Source organism: Sceloporus occidentalis, unplaced genomic scaffold (genome assembly GCF_023333645.1).
Source record: "Sceloporus occidentalis isolate IW3139 unplaced genomic scaffold, rSceOcc1.0.p SCAF_9, whole genome shotgun sequence".
In the NCBI taxonomy this organism is placed as follows: Eukaryota; Metazoa; Chordata; class Lepidosauria; order Squamata; family Phrynosomatidae; genus Sceloporus; species Sceloporus occidentalis.
The window spans coordinates 21,571,980-21,590,695 of record NW_028316989.1 but is presented as its reverse complement, the minus strand read 5'-3'; the positions used below and the strand labels follow the sequence as shown (position 1 = coordinate 21,590,695).

At 43.3% G+C, this 18,716-nt stretch overlaps 1 protein-coding gene across 4 annotated transcripts in view; it reads right to left on the bottom strand.

The window, feature by feature from the left end:
• Positions 1-1,518: 1,518 nt before the first annotated feature.
• Positions 1,519-18,716, bottom strand: part of ARHGAP32 (Rho GTPase activating protein 32) — a 253,163-nt gene continuing 235,965 nt past the window's right edge. For all 4 annotated transcript variants that reach the window (XM_089537644.1, XM_089537645.1, XM_089537647.1 and 1 more), the window contains 7 exons: positions 18,246-18,391; positions 15,224-15,425; positions 14,459-14,604; positions 13,716-13,790; positions 12,416-13,297; positions 10,734-11,719; positions 1,519-8,819 (listed from right to left, as the gene is read on the bottom strand). In XM_089537644.1, coding sequence (XP_089393770.1) covers positions 6,528-8,819; positions 10,734-11,719; positions 12,416-13,297; positions 13,716-13,790; positions 14,459-14,604; positions 15,224-15,425; positions 18,246-18,391 — 4,729 coding nt within the window. In that variant the 3' untranslated portion in view covers positions 1,519-6,527. The remainder of the gene's footprint in view (positions 8,820-10,733; positions 11,720-12,415; positions 13,298-13,715; positions 13,791-14,458; positions 14,605-15,223; positions 15,426-18,245; positions 18,392-18,716) is intronic.

Genomic DNA, 18,716 nt, shown 5'->3' with positions numbered 1-18,716 from the left:
CCCAAAAGGGTGGCCTGCCGGTGGCTTATTTCCCTCTGGAGGGACATTGCAGCCGCCAAACCGTGCAGTGTCCCTACGGAGTAAAAAGAACCCAGAAAAAACAGGTTCTTTTTGAGCCACCGGGCAGATGTCAGGAGTGCACCAATGGCGCACTTGTGACGTAAGTGACACACAGCTACGTGTATATGCTGCACATCATTTACATCAAAATGGTGGTGCCCATGTACATGGGACACCGCCATTAGTCTGCCGTCGCTCTGTGCTAGGGTTAGGGGCTGTGCGGTTGGTGTGTGGTACCTAACCCTAGAATTGGGACCGTCTGTCCCACGCCAAAGTTTCATGAATGAGAAGTATCATTTAAAAGCAGAAGACAAAGAAATTGGATTCAGGGGTAACAATAAGCTATGCTTTAGTGTTATGTTGATTTAGAGGTAAAATGTTAAAAATAATGTTATGAATTAGCTTTTTTGGGGTAATGAGCGAACAATGTTATCGCAAAACATTTGGAGGGTGAAGAGCATTTGGACTGGGAAGCGGGAAGCAACGTGAGACAAATCACTGTCCTGAAGGAACCCAGTGTTTCACCTATCTACCTTCTCATTTAAGACATAGTCACTTTGTGATGCTGCTGGTTCTAGAGGTAAAGGAGACAGATGTGAGGGTTATCTTGATGATGATGATGTAGACATGGGCCTTGTGTTGTGTTTTCAGTTTTAACAGAACTGCACTAAAGAGAAATGCATTGCTACCTGAGCCTTACTACGTACTTGTACAGCGGTGGGAAAATGCTAATTTTAAATTGAACTGGACTCTTACTGATTTTTGAGAATCCTCCTAACAATCTCCCCTCTAAAGGCCAAACTTTGTGATTAACATGCATGTCTCAAACTTTTATGAATGATCGCTTCTCATCTTGCATAAAATCTTGTTAAGACAGAAGATGAAAAAAAAAAGTGTGGATGCAAAAATGAAGGTGCCCAATATTTACTATTAAGAACAAAATTAAACTCAAAATCCTTGAGTCCCAGCTTTGGAAAAAATATGCAGATGATAAAGAAAATTATATAGAAAGGTAGAGATTCCACTGGCAAGCAATATTTAGGGGTGGGTTGAGGAATCTACAATTTGCAAACTTTTGGGTTGTCTAGAACTCTTCATCAGACTGGATGGTAAGAAGAAAAATGTGGGACATTGATTCCCTGATCGAAACAACACATCTGTAATGCAGACATGCACTTTTTGTACTGCCTTCAGCTTCATCCAGCATTATTTTCTTTGTTGGTCTTCATAATTGTTTTAAGGAAAAATATGTATGAATGTAATTAGTTGTTCTTTTCTCAGATTACTTAAACTGTGCAAGTAACCAAACACAGTCACAGTATTAACTCCCCATCTTCAAGGATGGTAGCACAACAGCATTAAGTGTTGTTGACTTCTCAGTGCCTTGGAAACTGCAAGCTGTCAACACCTGATTCTTGTACACGTCGCAATGTAGAGAAAGAACAAAAACACACAAAGTTAAGTTTTAACCTGGCTTCATTAATTGCTGAGCTGTACATCTGAGTTTTGTGGGGCTGTCAGGTCGATGGCGGTGGTTGTTTTAATAGCACAAGACACCTCAAATCTGATCATAGCATTACAGTACAAATTAAAAAAGGAAAGAAAAAGAAACACATCCGCCCCAAACCAGTGTGGGAAAAATGAGGTTCTAGATATTTACAAGAGATGGATGGGAGTGGGATGTCACAAAAATATTTACATAAAAAGGACATGAGCTCATTAGCATATACATTTTACACCAATTCTCACACACAAAAGTAAAAAAAATTAAAGAATAAAAAATAAGACACTATATAAATTAAAAGAGAAGGAAAGACCTAGAGGTCACCCGAGTCTTTGTGGGGTGGCTCTCTTGTGTGGCTCAAAAAGACAACTCAAGTTTTTCCACAGCAGGAAAAGAAGCTGCACAACAACCATTTCTTGTTCATTTTGCACTGGAACTATACAATATAAAACTTACTGTAGACACTGAAGTTACTGAGCACATGTTAAAAACTGTCCCATGCCCATTGCCTCAGTTTCCATTGCACAAGAATCTGGAGAAAATGTCATGCTAAAGCCACCTTTAAAATGCAAAACAGAAACCAAGAAGTCTACAATTTTGTTCCCTACCATATAATGCTACACTGTTGTCAGTCAACACTATCATTAATGTACCAAATGAGATGAATGGAGTGGGGGTGAAAGAACATTAGGGTTGCCAGGGAGGGTATGAGTTCCTTGTAGCTTTCATGGAGCAAGATCTGGTAAATAAAACTCTCTCGAGTTGGACGAAGGTACCTGTCCTCTCTTACCATTTCTTGCCTTTCAGCACAGCAGTCTCTCCTAACATGGTTCATGTTCCCTGGTTGGAGGAGCACCCCAGTTCTGTTCTTGCTCCTGGCATTTCAATGGCCTTCCCCAGCTATGCACCAATGGAGGAAGAACTGTGTTGGAAGGAGGCAGCTGAAAGATGGTGTTTGGAAGGGACATGAGGACAGGTACCTTCATTCCACTTGAGAAGACTTCTATGGTAGCTCCTTTTGCTCCATGATCTATTCTGAATCAAAATTATTGGAGTCTCATCCTGAATCCAACCTGGCAATCCTAAAGAACACAAAAGGGTCCATTTTTTCCCTCTGGCAATAAGGGTACATTATTCCAAGTACATTTTGGCTGCAGGTGGCAATTTCTGCCACAGTTGTGCAATTCTCATCTTGAACCCCTCCAGGTAATAAGCCGCCCTTGCCCCCTGGTTATGTCTGCAAAGACCTAGGCACAATTTTTTGTTTCACTGTCATCTGCATAAAATTTTTACCTGATTAAAATAGCTTACTATTAGGAACTTATTTCATAAAATCTCAAGTACTTGCTATCTCTATTTAAGGGGCCCACAATGAAAGGCACCCAATTTTGTCTCTCGGCAGACATGCGAACATGGATTTTGATGCGTGCACATGAAGTGAGAGCGACATTTGAATCTTGACCTCCAAGAGTGGGGGAAAAAAAGCTTTGCTCAAAGCTCAGCAAGCAGATAAAGGCAGTGATTGCTAAGTGTCAAGAGAAGCTGCCAAACTGGGGTTGTTGTCGCAATTACACTTACACCAACAGGGAGGCTGCTATAGGGGATTAGGGCTAGCATTTATGGCTGATAAGGACACCCCTCGCCTGGTTTTGCCTTCCCTTGGAAGGTTTGCCCTACTTTTCCAACAGATGGGATCATGCCTATCCATTCCCTCCCCATTGGATGGCAATGTCACACAACTGTTTTTAGCTCCACAGAGGTTACTACTCCTGTGAGAGTGGAGCCGTGACTGGGTTCAACCAAGAACACAAGGAATGGATAAAGAGGCAGAGTTCCCTAAAACGTTGAGAATAACAAAATTAACCACAGTACATATAAAGGACTGCATAGTTAATTTTATGGCTTTCTTGGGTGTATGTTTATGTGTGCAGGGGTGGACAAATGTATATTTGCTCAAGACATTACAGTGGCAAAACGTAGAGGGGAACAGGCAACTGTTCATTGTCCTTCAAGCTTGGGAAATGTCTGAATACATTGGCTTCCATTTATGGCCACGGTTGTACTATCACACCATTGTGCAGCACTTTCTGGGCATAGGGCCCTCAGCTAATTTGTGGTCAGACAATCTAAGTGATATGTACTATACAAGGGAAGACTGAATTCAAGGAATTGTTTTGAAACTAGGCTGGATATCCTGACTGTGGAGCATGGGGACACAAATGTGTGGTTTAAGTATTTTTAAGGAAACGACTTGAAAGTGATGAGCATTCAAAACCTAACCTGTGGGGCCCTTTCTCCTGACCAGGCGGCAAGTTTTGTGAGCTAAAAGGATTTCAGTTTTGGATTCCAATTACTACTTACACTGGGCATAAAGATGTACAAAAATTACAGCTTTATAGTAAGTTAGCTTGCTTCTGATCTTACCTGTAGGGCAATCAACATAAGGCCAATATATGGATACAAGGAAAATTAAGGCTTTCATGAAGACAGAGGTTCGCCCTGCAGCCCTCGCTACCTGAACATTGTATATCCTAAAACACACTAGTTATTTTGTTGCCGTAACCCCCGCAAGAGAACCAATACTAAGTGGAGCTATGCAGGCATTTGACAGTATGTTGAACTTAAATGTAAAAAATATGTGGTTATATGGAGGAAGCCTTTGTGGGTCACAGCCGGCTTCACTTGCTAGGATGCACAAGGTCTCAACAGATGGCAGAACAACCTTGCTCACACAACTAGCAGACTGGAATGCCCTAGCTACATATTTCTTATTTACCTACCAAACCAAAAAGACTTAAGGTTCTTCATAAGGAGGAGGAAAAGGCTGAGGTAAACATGGTTCACAGTGAGTTTTCTGGCCACTAAATATACACTTAGCACATTCAGGAACGATACCTACTCCAAATAATGTTGAGACCTTTAAAATAATGCATACAAGCAGCAACAACAAAAAGAGACAAAACTTAGTATTACAAAGCAAGTTGGGAAATCCAGAGAATCAAATAACATGTTGCCTTTAGAAAAGGCTATGTGCCCCTGCAAAATATTTTCTTATTTAAAAACATGGAATGCCAGTGGACAAAACCTTTTGTTCCAAGAGGATGAGACACAGGCTTCTTCCTTCTAATGATACACATCAACTGTGCAAGCAGCAAAGGCTTAAATGGTACAAAAGATGCCTCAGGTGCCTCCTCTGGGCTTCAACCAAGCTATGCAATTTGGGCTGGATTCTGGCCTATTGGTGAACTTCTTTCAAGCTCATTAAATCAAGCAGAAACACAATCTCTTGCCGAATGGAATGCTGGGAAATGCACAGCTAGGATCTTATTGCCCGGTTTCCTAAGGTTATGTACAAGCCTGAGGCCTCTAACTGCTCCTATGCCAGCAAGGATATAATGTTCAAAAGCACTGAATATTTATAACTTCACCACAAAAAGCAAACTTAATATACTGTTCTGTTGCTACAGGTATCTCAGAAATAAGGAAGATGATGCACCAGACTTTGTGCACAGCATCACCGATATAAATGCATAAAACACGGTATACCTTACTATAAGGCTAAAGAATCCAGTGGCCTTCCAAATGTTGGACTATAACTCAGTCATTAGCCATGCTAGCTGGGGCTGATAGAAGTTGGCATCTACTAAGATTTGGAGAGCCATGGGTCCATCTCCGCCTCAGGAACACAGTTAGCCAGGTGTGTAGGCTACACCAAAGTCACTATCCCTTAGGTCAAGCCAACTGGCATTATTCTAGGTTTGTAGTAGTCGGGTCACTAAATTCATGCCTTTGTCCTAACCAACAGATAATCAGCAAGAGACTTGTGGATAACAATAACTATTTTGTGAACTTAATTTAATGGGGGATTAAAACAGCTTGACCATGCCTTATGCAGAATGTATTGCAACTCTCCCAACTGAAAAGACTGGGAGTTGGGGCCCCAGCTATTTTGCTATTCTGACATTTCAATGGGGCTCATCCATCAAAAGATCACTGAACATTCCACTGTTAGGGGACTGCATAGGGAAATGTATTTGTTGTAAAAAAGGGATTCCTATTAAAAATGTGACAAATGTTGATATTACCAACATTTATTGGTAACCAACTAACCAACATAGCAGCTTGGGCAAAGCAGCTCCACTCAAAATAATAGTAATTAATGCTGAGGTTTATACATCCAAACTGCTTAATGTTTGAAGCAGCTTGTTTTGGATTTCTTAAGAGAAAGTACTGAAACATATATTTTTTGTTTTTCTCCCCACCTCTATGGTCCATATCCAATGTTTACTGCTATCAACTGACCAATTTCTGTTTTGGATGAGATTTTAACAAGCACTGAGAGGACATTTGGGGGAAAGGTACCATATATTTTTTAAAAATAAAAATGTAGCATGGAGCAAATAATATAAATTCATGTCTTCCTAGAATTTAGTGCGTGAAGGCTAAAAGACCAAGTTAAAGTATTTATGAAAGCATGTCATTATATAAATCTCTCTAGTGATCACATATTAAGGGACTTTTACCTGGAGAAGAAATGTCTGTATCAACCTATAAATACATACATCATGCATAGGGTTTGGAAGGATAGTGACCAATTATGGGAAATGTCATTGTCTGAAATCTAAGGAAGTGAGAACCCGTCACTGCAACCCCCCCTCCACCCCCCCATATTTCCAGCTCTTATTTCTGCTTTTCTCAGAGACTGGTTTCGCCTTCAAGTTTAAACAAAAGCCTGCATGATGGCTGCAACCTACTTTTAAACAACGTGAGAGAAAAATGATACATTTGCAATATAAAAAACGGTAAGCATCGGTGGGGGGGGGGGGCTGGAGCTGAGTGGGAGGCTAATGGCAGGAGTTGCTTTGATGTTTGCTTTTTTTAAAATTTTGTGTATCACTGAAAAAATAAACCAGTCCACTGTCCAGCAGAGGCTGCTTACACTCTACCCCTTCTGCCCCTAAGCTCACTCTGCATGGATCTCAGTCTCTTGCCGCTGTAGGCAAAGCTCTGTGGGAAGGAACGCTCCTTGGCCCAAGGCTGTGGCATAAGTCCTGCTGTGTGGGTGAGCAAAGGGGGGAAGAAAGCCCCCTCCTCCAGCATAGCCTCCTCCTCTTTGGTGCTGAGGCATGGTATGGTAATCTTCCAGATTATCATACTGGGACACTACAGTCATAGTGCTTTGGCGTTTGCCAAGGGTTTGGTACGGGTAAAGGAGGCCACCGGCATCCCGCTCTATGCTCTCTGGGTGTTGGAGTCGAAGGCTGTGGCTCCTTTCTGGTTTAGGAGGTGGCACCGCTGCAGGCTGTCCGTAGTGCTCACCCTCTTTGTAGCAGTCTCTGGAGTGCTTTTCAGCAGCAGGAAGAGGAGGAGGAGGAGGTGGAGGAGGTGGCCTGGCTCGAGGGCGCTCCATATCAGGCCTGTCCTCTGCCAGCTTCACTTCCTTATGATTTAGTCTTGAGGGATCATGGCTGGCTGGGACACACTTCCCACCAGAGTGATGATATCCAATGGATTCGGATAGTTCCTGGTGGCCCTTTGGCCGGTAATCAGGATATGAAGGTCCATTTTTAGAATCTAGGGGCTGCCTGTGGCTTGCTTCATGTGGCAGGTGTGTTCTGTACTCGGTTGAATTACAGCTCACCTCATGTTGCTTTCTACTCCTGAGGCTGCTTTGCTTTTGAGGAACAGAAGGTTTTTCTGGTTGCAGATTCCCATAGTTCCCATGGTAATGGGCTCTATCTACATCAGGTTCTGGATGTGGCACATAATAGCGTTCATCTCCTTCGGGGCTGCCTACCTTGCCTGGGTACCGCCCTTCTTTTCCATCAGCAACCGTGAGAAGTCCAGTTTTCCCAGGATCAGATTTGCTACGCATGTGAACAACATCCATAGTTCGCATATCATCCTGTAATGAAGGAGCTACATTGTCATACTGGGACATGACGGGCCCTTTCACTTTCTGGCGTGCACGGCTCTCTCGACGGATGGACTGCATGCGGTATTTTTCCATGTCCTCCAAATCCCAGGAGATATACATGGGCTTGATATCAGGGGCAGGTGGCACATCCCTGCTGATGAAGCTGTGTTCTTTACCTGCTAGGTGTCCAACAAGGCCTCCTCGTGGATATGGAGGTAGGCCTGGATAGCGATAGAGACTTTTGGTCTGCAACCTGGAGTAAGATGCAAAATCTCTGCCTGGCAAAGGATGAAACTGCCTCATTCTCATTGTACCATAAGGGTCTAGGTCATAAAGTCCACCATCAGCTGCAGTGTAGCAAGAAGAGCTGGATGAGCTTGAGTAGGGGCTATATCGGTAATGAACCCGCCCATTCTCAAAGTAAGGCTGTAGCTGTGTGACATGATAATCTGCATGGGGCTGATATGGCTTATATTGGTAGAGAGGTCTTGGACAATAAAGAGGCTCATCATCGGGAGGCACCTCTGTGCGGGAGATAGGAACTGATCGGATGGTGGAAGGAGCAGTAACGTGCAGGGAATGCACTCTCCGAATGGTGGGATAAGGTGGGGTCTCCTCAGCATAACTGGTGCTCCTCATTGGTGGGCTCATGGAGGATATGTATTCCACCCGGCTGCGAGGCTTGGGGTGATGGACAGATGAGCTCTTTCCTTGAGTGGCATATGCATTATACCTGGAGCCCATGGAAGGGGCAGCCTCTGCCAGAGGAGGATAGCCTGGATGTTGCTCAGACTTGCTGTGATACAAGTGTGCTGGGATAGTTTCAGACCTGTACTGGTGGACAGATGTTGGCTTGTGATGTGCATAGTTTTCTGATGCTGGAGGATCTGGAGTGCTCTCCGTCTTTGAATGACAGAAGTATGTGGGCTGAAGAGAAGCTTGTTTGGGTGGAGGAGGTGGCGGAGGTGGCGGCAACAGAGGATCCTCTACTGATGGTTGCAGTGTAGAGGGAGCCACATAGGAATGGTATGTTGCAGGATTCACAGCATCCATACTGTTTGAATGCATGGCTGCTGCAATTTTACTTTCCATTGTCCTCACAGGAGGAACTGGGGGGGTAAAACCATAAGAGGATGGAGCTGGAACAGAATCAGACCTCAGGTGCAAAGGTGGAGCCCTGGCATTCTCTCGAGGTTTTTCCAAGTGTGCTTGATGAAATGTGGCAACTGGGGTGGCTGATGTACACTGGATTGCAGCACTACCCTCGGGGATGAAAATGGGAGCTGGTTCAGCTGATCGAGGCTCAGGGAGTTTCTCTGGAATTGCCTCCCCTCGTACCTGGGATGAGAAAGCAAACCAAAAGTCAATTGTGGCCCTGAACTCATCAGAACCTTTTAAACTGAAGGTAGACTCTGAAGCTGGCTTTTCTGATATAAGCAGAAAAACCGGAATGAATCTGTTTCGTATTGAGACTAAGAGATGGAGGAATTTGTCTGCAAACACAAACACAAATTACTGACAACGTTGCTGGCAAGTATTTAATAATAAGCATTCATAATTTCCTAAGTATAACTGACCAAGTCCTTATATTGCTCAAAGACAAAGCAAGCCAACTGATCAACTGTAAGAAAGACATTTCAAAGGTCTGGGGTAACTCAGAGAAGGCTCCCCTTTTTTACTGGAGTTGAGGATTTAATAACATCACAGTGATGGCTAACTAATGGCCCTCAAGATGTTGTTAAATTGCAAATGCCTCTCATTCCTTGCTATTGACTATTCTGCCCAAGTCTCTTAGGAACTGCTCTTCAACAGCATCTAAAGGGCCACTGTATTGGGTGCTCTTGGATGTCACAAGTTAGGATGCAATTCAAATCTGAACCTTAAGCAAATTTTTACAAATCTCTTCTTAATCTTACGCTGCTTACAAATTATTGTTCCATAACCATGACCTTAAAGGAAGTGGAACCAAGTGCACTCCATGGGGGCAGGGGAGGTAGGAACCCAGTTTTGGTCATGTGCCCCCCCACTCAAAAAAAAAAATAAAAATAGAGCTGTGTCAGTTCCTGCTTCACCTACTTTGTGGCCACTCTTTAATATTGGTGTTGGGAGGAAAGAAGCAAGCTATCACATTTGTGTGATGTTTGGGGATATCTGCAAAATGTTGGGGGTGAAATATCACCTGAAAATTGCAGGGATTTTTTTCAGGGCTTCTGGGGACTTGAGGAGAGTGCTGGCAGGCTTCAGCAGCCACAAAAGTGGGATCCACAACACTCTCCCCACCTCTGAATAAATGGCAGAAAAAGGTCTAACTGAAAAAACATGATGGTCAAAAGGCACTGGTAGCTCTCTATTCAGGAAAGCTCACAGATCCTTCTTGGACTCTGCCAGTTACTGTGGTTAGTTAGATGGTACAACAGTGCTGCCTACTGCTTCTGTTGTTATGGCATCTCAAAGTTAGAAGGGACCAAATCTCAAAATCTGTATAGCTGCCTTTTTTGAGAACAGTTTTGACAACATTTTGTCGCTTCTAAGAATTGTATTAAGGGTGACTTATTACAAATTCCCAATTTTCATTTGTCTTCTGGCAGCACTTAGCTTCAAATAAATTCACTTCACTTTTCAAATACATTTCACGCCTATTTAAATATCTTTGGAAATTTTGGATTTAAAAAAAAGAAAAAATCATTAAAATTAAGAACAGAAAAAGAGGGGCAGGTTTGGCATAGTGGTCTGGGGGTAGGACTAGGGCTCTAGAGACCAGAGTTCAAATCCTCACTTGGTCATGGAAGCCCACTAGGTCACCTTGGGAAAGTCACACTCTCAAAGCCTCAGAGGAAGGCAAATGCAAAACCTCTCTGAATCAATTTTGCCAAGAAAACCCCAAAATAGATTCACCTTAGGGTTGCCATGAGTCAGAAATGACTTGAAATGATCTGAAAGCACAAAGCAACAACAAAATGACAGGCAAATGAAATGGAGTATTGTGGCATTATTCTAGATTTGTAGAAGTCAGGTCACTAAATTCACACTTTTGTCATAACCAACAGATAATCAGAAGAGACTTGAGGATAACAATAATTACTTTGTGAAGTTAATTGAATGGGGAATTAAAACAGCTTGAGCACACCTTATGCACTGTTATGGGTTGGAGAAATTTTTCTGCAGATACGTTTTCCATTCTATGTGTGTTTGTGTGTGTGTGTGGGGGGGGGGGGGTTAAACAAGGCTTTAGTGTTTCAGTATATCCTTTACCTGACTGAAGCCACAAGAAGTTTTAGTGGCTGGAGCTGGACATTGTCCCATGGCCGGCTGATGGTCCTCTGGTCTCTGTGCCGGAACTTGGTGGGTGTTTGCAAGAGTGTACTGAGCATTCCCAAGACCCACTTCACCCCACGCGTGGTTAGTACTGACTACGGTAGGCTGGGGAGGAACAATGTTCTGGCTGGATACTCCAGGGTCTGTTTCAGTTGCTGCCATCTGGTTCTTTATCATGTATGCCAAAACTGTGGCAGGTGTTTTCTCTCCAGCAGTAACAGGAGGAAACTGGAGTTTGTCATCTACTGTGCTGATAGGAAAATGAAGCTTGTTGTTGTGGATTTGGTTCTTCTCCAAAGGGAGACAGGTGTGGAGGGGAGGGTTTTCTACAGGTATCTCTGTGGTGGGTGGTTCTGATTGAACAGGTCCTCTTGTACAAGAATCAGTCTGGTTCTGATCTTCAGTTACAACAGAATGAGGAGGATGGTGTGTGTCTCCCAACATGCATGGATGGAAGTGGGAATGGTCCCAGCCCATGTTGTTGCCACTATGAAGGTTTCCAGGCATGTCAGCAGGGAGAAGGGGATGGTCCCGAAATCCAGGGGTGCCAACATGGAAGTGATTGCTACTCTCTGGCATGCTACTGTTTTGATCAGCAGGTAATCCACTCCTGTGGTGATCTCCAGCTGTAGTAGCTGGAAAACTGAGCTGGGTCTCTGTCAGAGAATAGAGGTGAAGCTTTTCTGGAGTAATGTTAGAATATGGATGGAACTTTTCTACCGTTCCTCCACTCTCAGTCTCTGTGCAGGTATTGCACTCCGAATGAACATCCGGTTTCTTCTGGGACTGAACAGAAGCTTGTTGGGCAGATTCTGCAAGGGCTAAGGCTAATATACGTGCAGCATTTTTGGGAGGAGGAGGAGGGACAACAGAGAGAGAATTGACTGGCACAGCATCCTGGGGGGAGTCGAGGGCAACTGCTCCTAGTGGGAGGAAGAGTAGAAAAACAAAAACAAAAGAGAATAATTTATTTTATCCTGTAAGGAGAGTGAGCAATCCCTATAGACCATTATAAAAATAAGATTCCTCCAACATTTGACAGTGGAAACTCCTTGGCGTGACAAAGTGCATCTTCTGCGTCATACATGCAAACAGGACAGCAGTTCGATGTGAAAAGTGCAAGAGATTGTCTAAAGGTTCCTGTTGCACTCCTAAAGAGCTAAGCAGTAGATAATGCAGAAAGGAAAGGTCAGATCCTTGGATAGGATCTTTTGTACAATTAACTCACTTTCAGGTCAAAAAGGTCCCTTCTTCAAGTATAGCCAGATTTATTTATTTAGTTTTAGTTAAAAATAGAAGGTTTATCAAGTTGCAAGGATCGCAAGAGATCATTTCATTTTATGAAAGAGTGGAAAGATATAAGGCTATACAAAATATTCAAGCATTTATCTTTTTAGATATAGATATATATATATATAATTGTGATGCAAGGAGGCGGCAGAGAAGCTTGGGGTTCCTTTAATGCCGTCTACTAGGGCCTGATCAACCTCCACATGCTCTGGAAGACACACAGTCTGGCTTTTTATTACCAGATTTTCCCCCTCTTAAAGGCACGCAGAGAAGCGAGAGAGCTGGTCGCTTGTGAACTTAAAGAAAGAATGGAGGAAAACACACTGTACCTGGCTGCGTCTGTCCAGAAGGTACAGGCTTACTCTGGCTGCTGCTGGGCATGGATTGTTCCATCTCTTTTTGAAGCTCTGGTTTCTTACCATCTTCTTGGTTCTGGAATTCTTGTTGGGGTCCCTCACTTGGTTTCACCTCATTGCCTTGTAATGGTGATGTTACCAGATGGGGTGGGGACATTGTTGCAGCTTCACTACTGCCAGCATTTCCTTTGGTCCAGTCTGAAGAGCCTGTACTTCCTGACACACCTCCAATGACAACATCCGGCATTCGGCTGGGTATAGTGAAGGAGACTGGCTCTGATATATGCAGCGGTGGAGATCTGATTGGCTTTCGCCCCATCTTGGGGGAGAAGGCATGGGAGACCTTCTCTGAGAAAGACTGGGGTCTGGGTGATTTGTCTTCTGTTGGGCTCAAGTCTAGAGTGAAAAAGGGACTCATGGTCTTCTCTTGATAGGGGGAAACTGGTTCAGAGCTTGTGGCACTGCCAGGGGTCTGACACTGGCTGCCTGAGTCTAGCTCCCTCTTAAAGGTACCTTGCTTGTCCTTATTAAAGTCTACTGACTCCAGTAGGGAAGTGCTGCTGTCGAGGCACTCAGACTCTGCTTTTGGTGGGCTGCATTGGAAAGACATAGGATCAAAATCCAGGCTAGCCACACCAATTTCTGGTGGGCTCAGGTCAACATCCTCAGCTGACCTTGGAGAAATGAGAGCAGGAACATGGATATGTCCTTCTTCCCCATCACTGTCATGGTCATGGGGCAGGTTATCATAGGAATTGCAGCGGTTCATGTTCCCTAGGAGGTCTCCATTAAAAGAAGCAGACAACGCATCACTGCTAGATCTTGGTCTCCTGGGTCGAAACAGTTTAGATTCACCTTGCAAGAAAGAGAGCAAATATACATTAATATATTTTGATCAGTTAAATCAAAAGCACCTCAAACATGTAAAATTCTATTGAGCTCCTCATGTCAGAGATATATAATATCCATAGGCTTACGTTTTCTTCCATATCTCCATAATGAGAATGAATGTCCTGCTCAAAGTTTAGTCCCATGGGTTTTGAATTGAAATGATCTACTCCACCTCCACCCTTTTCCCTGCAATCCTTCTGGTTTTTTTCTTTGAAACTGAGAAGGAACAAAGGTCCATGAAATTCCTGTTTTGGATAATTTTAATGGTAAAGGGGCATTTTCTGACAATTCCACTAAAATAAAAATCAAATTTGGATCATTAAAAAGTAAGCCGACTGCTTCTTTCCCAGTGGAGTGGATTCATTAAATGTTGCCATCTTACCATCAATAGCATGTAAAGAGGAGAGAGACTCTTCACTTTTAGCTGAGCGCAGGGTCCCACTGTCTCCTCGCCCTCCTGGACAACCAGAAACAGAATGGTCAAATTAATTTAACAAATTGGTATACGTTAGCAGAGACAAATAATTCAGATGAAGATAGTACAATCCTTATAGAGTTAGACTTCAACTCCCCCAACCCCTGATGTCAGGAAAGCAAGCTTCATATTACTTTGACAGTCTATAAATGTCAAACAATGTTTATACTGTACTTTCCTCAGACTATCCAAAGAGAGTATTTTACAAATACAAAGGACCTTTAAAGGGTGTCTCCTCTGAAGATGTCAGCCACAGATGCTGGCGAAACGTAAGCAAGAAACTCTTCTAGAACATGGTCACACAGTCTGAAAAACCCACAAAAAACTATGGATGCCGGCCATGAAAGCCTTCGACTTCACATCGGTACAGTTAGTGCTGTGGTCATCAGCATATAACATGCTACTCAGGTGATGTTTACTTTGCAACCAATGCTAAGTCACAGAAGTGTTACCCTGTACCCATATCTTCCTGAGACAATGGTTATCAGCACAGTGAGGACAGCATTCAAACTATTCTACAACCAGATGTGTAGTAATCCCATGATTTAAAACAAACAATATGAAATATTGGTGGAATGAAAAATTAAACTTAGCCCTGTAGTGTAAGATACCTTGTTCCTTTTGCTATCACGGACAAGGTGCACCCTCACCTGCTAGAGCGATTGCTTTCATTTCAGAAGGCTCACTTGGATTACGCTGCAGTTTCCGTTTGGAGAGAGATGAAGATTTCCCTAGATTAAAGAAGGAGCGCCAGCTGCCAACAGGTGACTTTTTCACTTTAGTGGGTGGTCTCTTTCTGTAGGGAGACAAGAAGGAGTTTCCATTTAGAGGATGTCCTGAACTGTGTATTGCATTTCTGGCTCTGGGAAAGGGAGCAGGGACACAATCCTACTCTTAAACAAGTTCTCCTAAGGCCCTCTTTTAGTCAACACCCCACAAACATGTGTATGTTATGTGCCTTTAAGCTGTCTGCCATGGGGTCTGCAACACCATGAATTTCATGAGGTTTTCTTAGGCAAGGAATACTCAAAGGTGGTTTTGCAATTCCCTTCCTCTGAATTATAGCCTACACCACCCGGGATTTGTTGGCAGTCTCCCATCCAAGTATTAACCAGGGTTGACTCTGTTCAGCTTCCAAGATCAGATGGGATCTGGTGCCTTTAGACTATAAGGTGGTATTGAATACTGTGTCAGTAGTCCAGTAGGAGGATTGCAGTGCTGACTGCACCCAGGATAAAATGACATCTGCAGATTTTCAAGACTGTCTCTCCTCCTTTTTTTTCTAAATCTGTCCTTAAAACTACCCCCCCCCCCCCAATAAAATGCAACCATGCTTCCATAACCCATCCATTTGGGTTGGCTTCAGATCTTTGGGGCATGCATAGATACACATGCACACACACACACACTTCTACCTTTCAGATGGAAAGTCTATGATAGTATGGAATTTCCCCTGTAGAGCAGCAGGTCCTTCTCCCACTTCGATGTATTTGCTGTCTGGCACTATAGGAGAATTTATCTGGGCCTGAGTCCTCGCCTGTGCTTCCTCCAAAGTGAGCAGCTTTGTGGAAGGAGAAGACACCAGCAGGGATTTAGGTCGTGACAAGGAACTGTGACCTGCCAGAAAAACACAAGATAAAAGGAAGATGAGAAAGTGTGCAAGCGGAGGCAGGAAGTAAGAAGCACCTTTTGAACCAAAGTCAGTGAGATGTTTCCAGAATTCAGTACAGTAAACCCTTGTTATAAGCTGGGGTTTGGTTCAAAGATCCCCGGTGGATAACAAACTTCGTGGATACTCAAGTCCCATTAAATATAATGACATAGCAAAATGGTATCCCTTATAAAACATGGAAAATCAAGGTTCGATATTTGAAATTTATACTTTTTTGGAACATTTTCAAACAGTGGATGCCTGAATCCATGTATAAAAAAATCTGTGTATAAGAAGGGCCGACTGTATTTTATCCATTACATGTATACAGGGGCTAGATGTCACTAAGGCACTTTTTAAAAGTGAAAATATGGATTTGAGTTTATATGAAAATGTATGTTTTACCAAATTATTTTTCTTACCCTTTAATCATGTCTACTAGGAAGCAAGTCTGGGTTTTGATACCCAATTTGATTTTAAATCCACATGAAACTGGATATTAACATACGAGTTCTCCTTTCCCTACTTATATCTGAAAGAAGGGTGCCTGTGCTACTCAGAGGTCACTGGAAGCTATCCAGCTGGTGTAGAATGATCCTTGTCAAGCAAATCAGTGGGAAACAAGTGTGAGTTTTACCCACAAATGAAATCCAAGACACAACACCAATTAGTATAATTACACAAATTACCACAGCCTGTTCTTACTTCTATTTTGACTATTTTTCCCCTACTGAGATTGATAGGAAATGGGATAATTGAAATCAGGACCTGCCAGCAATATATTAGAAGAGTCTGTGTGCAGTTTACACATCGTGACAATCACAGCAAACCAAACATTTCATCTGTATAGTTTTATACGCATATTTGTGGGAGTGAATCAAGAGTCTGAATATTTGAAGAGATAATAAAGCCACATATATTAAAGAATACAATAACTAAAAATATCAAATGTAGTAGGAAAAAATGAATAGAAGCTACAGGTCATGGTAAACTCATTCTAAACCACTATGTTGCACACGCCCCATTAGTTCTTTCAGGGCACGCGATGGGCTCTACTGGCATGGCTTTCTGCGTATGCTGAAAGCCGCGTATGGCGCGCCCACATAAAACGCGGGCGCACTGTATTTTGGTTTGTGCCAAAGGGCCATAAACTAGATATAACACTTCATAATGCCATAAAGTGAAGTGAATAAAAAAAATGACATGCAAAATCAAGATAGTTGAAATCGTGAGGTGATTTCATTTGGCAAAAGTTTGTCTTAATCCATTCTTCCCATCCTTGGACCAATAATGAAAATGCCAGCTAAAATATTATCTTCATGCCACTTGTTTGAGAATGGTCTCTATACTGATAACTGATTCTGTAGCACCAACATCTTGCCTGGATAAAGTCACAGTTTCTAGTCTTCTCAGCAGTGATCCAGACTCTGCATCTCATATTAAATAACATACAGCTGGCACTCTTCAGTGCTGGTGTTCAAAAGGATTTGAAGACCTATGTCTCTAATAAACATCCTGGCTGGGGTTGATGGAAATTATAGGCCAGCACACATGAGGGTCCCAAGTTGAGGAATGTGGTAATAGAGCATATATCATGGTGGAAGAAAAATGTGATATAAAATCTTCGAATGTCAGTAGTGCTTTTAGAATTGAACTCCTAAAACTAGAGGAAATCATCATGGATGAATATGACAGTTTAAGAGAGGGGCTGTACAGACAAGTCCCAAAGGGGCAGCCTGAAGCCCCCCCTTTTTGTGTTGGATTGGGGCATTTTTCTGGGCCACAGAGAAGTGGCAAAATGCCGCTTCTCCATGGCCCAGAAAAGAGTTGTCCTTGTGGCTTCATGCCCCCGGACACCCCAGCCCTACAGAGGAGAGGGGCAAAGGAAAGGGGCGACCCCTTTCCCCTCTGCATTGTTGGCACGGCCATGCGGTTGCCGTGCCAACAATGCGTTTGCCAAAATGGAGCTCTGAAATGGAGCTCCTTTCCACGCCACTGGTAAGGTGCTATAAGCACCCTCCAGCAGCACGGTGACGTGTCCTGTGCTACACGCTGTTTGGACATGTCACACAGGACATGTCATGGATACGTGCCGTGTGGGTGGGGCCGCGTAATCATGGCAGCGCCCACACGTACTAGGGTTAGGGAGCGTGCGGTTGCTGCACGCTCCCTAACCCTACTATCGGCCTCATGACAGTGCTTCCTGGCCGTCTGTCTTGAGCCCGAGTTCACCTTTTGATGGGACAAACTTTGGGGTGAAACAGACTACCCTCAAGCGACAGTGTGATGCTGCCCCTGAAAGAGCTGGGTGGATGCCATGGCAATCGCATGCCATGGCCCCACTCCGGCATTTTGCAACCACAAAAAAGAAGTGGCAAACTGCTGTTCCTTTTTGCGGCTGGTTTTACTGACCCCCAGGCTTTGCCGTGCTGCGTGGCATCTAAATGCTGTGCTGCCGCAGTACCATAAAACCGGCCCATGTGCGATCAGCCATGCAGCTTCCCGGCAGTGTGGGGGCATGCACCGTCTGAATGTCACACCCCCATGCTACTGTGAAGCTGCTGTATTGTGCTGATCTGTACTGGCCCATAGTTCCATTTTATAAACTTAGTAACATTAGCCTGTTGTGAAGTGAGGGGTGATTATCAACAACAAAATTTGACCTGCATGTCTCCATTTAGGCACCAAGTATAAAAACAACATACTTTGATGTTGTGTATATATGTTCTGTGTTACTGGAACCCTTTGAATTTCAGACTGTTTTTCTGTCTTGGGGGACAACATACCTGCACTTTCTCGAATGACTGAGCTTAGTTTGGAGCTGAAAAGAACATCTACATGATTGAGAATGAATTCCACAACCACTGATTGGATTCGCACCTCCATAAAGGCTGCTGTTCCACTGAAGCAAGCAGATTCTATCTGCTTTGATCTAAGGGGAAAAAACAAGAGAAATTAAATATTAACAATCACTACAGCCAAGATAATCTCTGGAACAAGATGTCCCATTATAATCAAGTCGGCATAAAATCTATTACTTTTGTATTTTACAAGCACAAAATTAGGTTTGGTGCAGAGTGGGCAACCTGTGGCTCCCAAATATTGTTGGCATATAACTCCCATAATCTCTGTCCAGTGGCTGTGCATATTAGGGATTAAACTCCAACATTTGCAAGTTTCTTACTCTTTGTTTAGTGGTTCACCAATGACATATTGCACTCCAAATTGCTCCATAGGGCACTTATTATTGTGAGTGG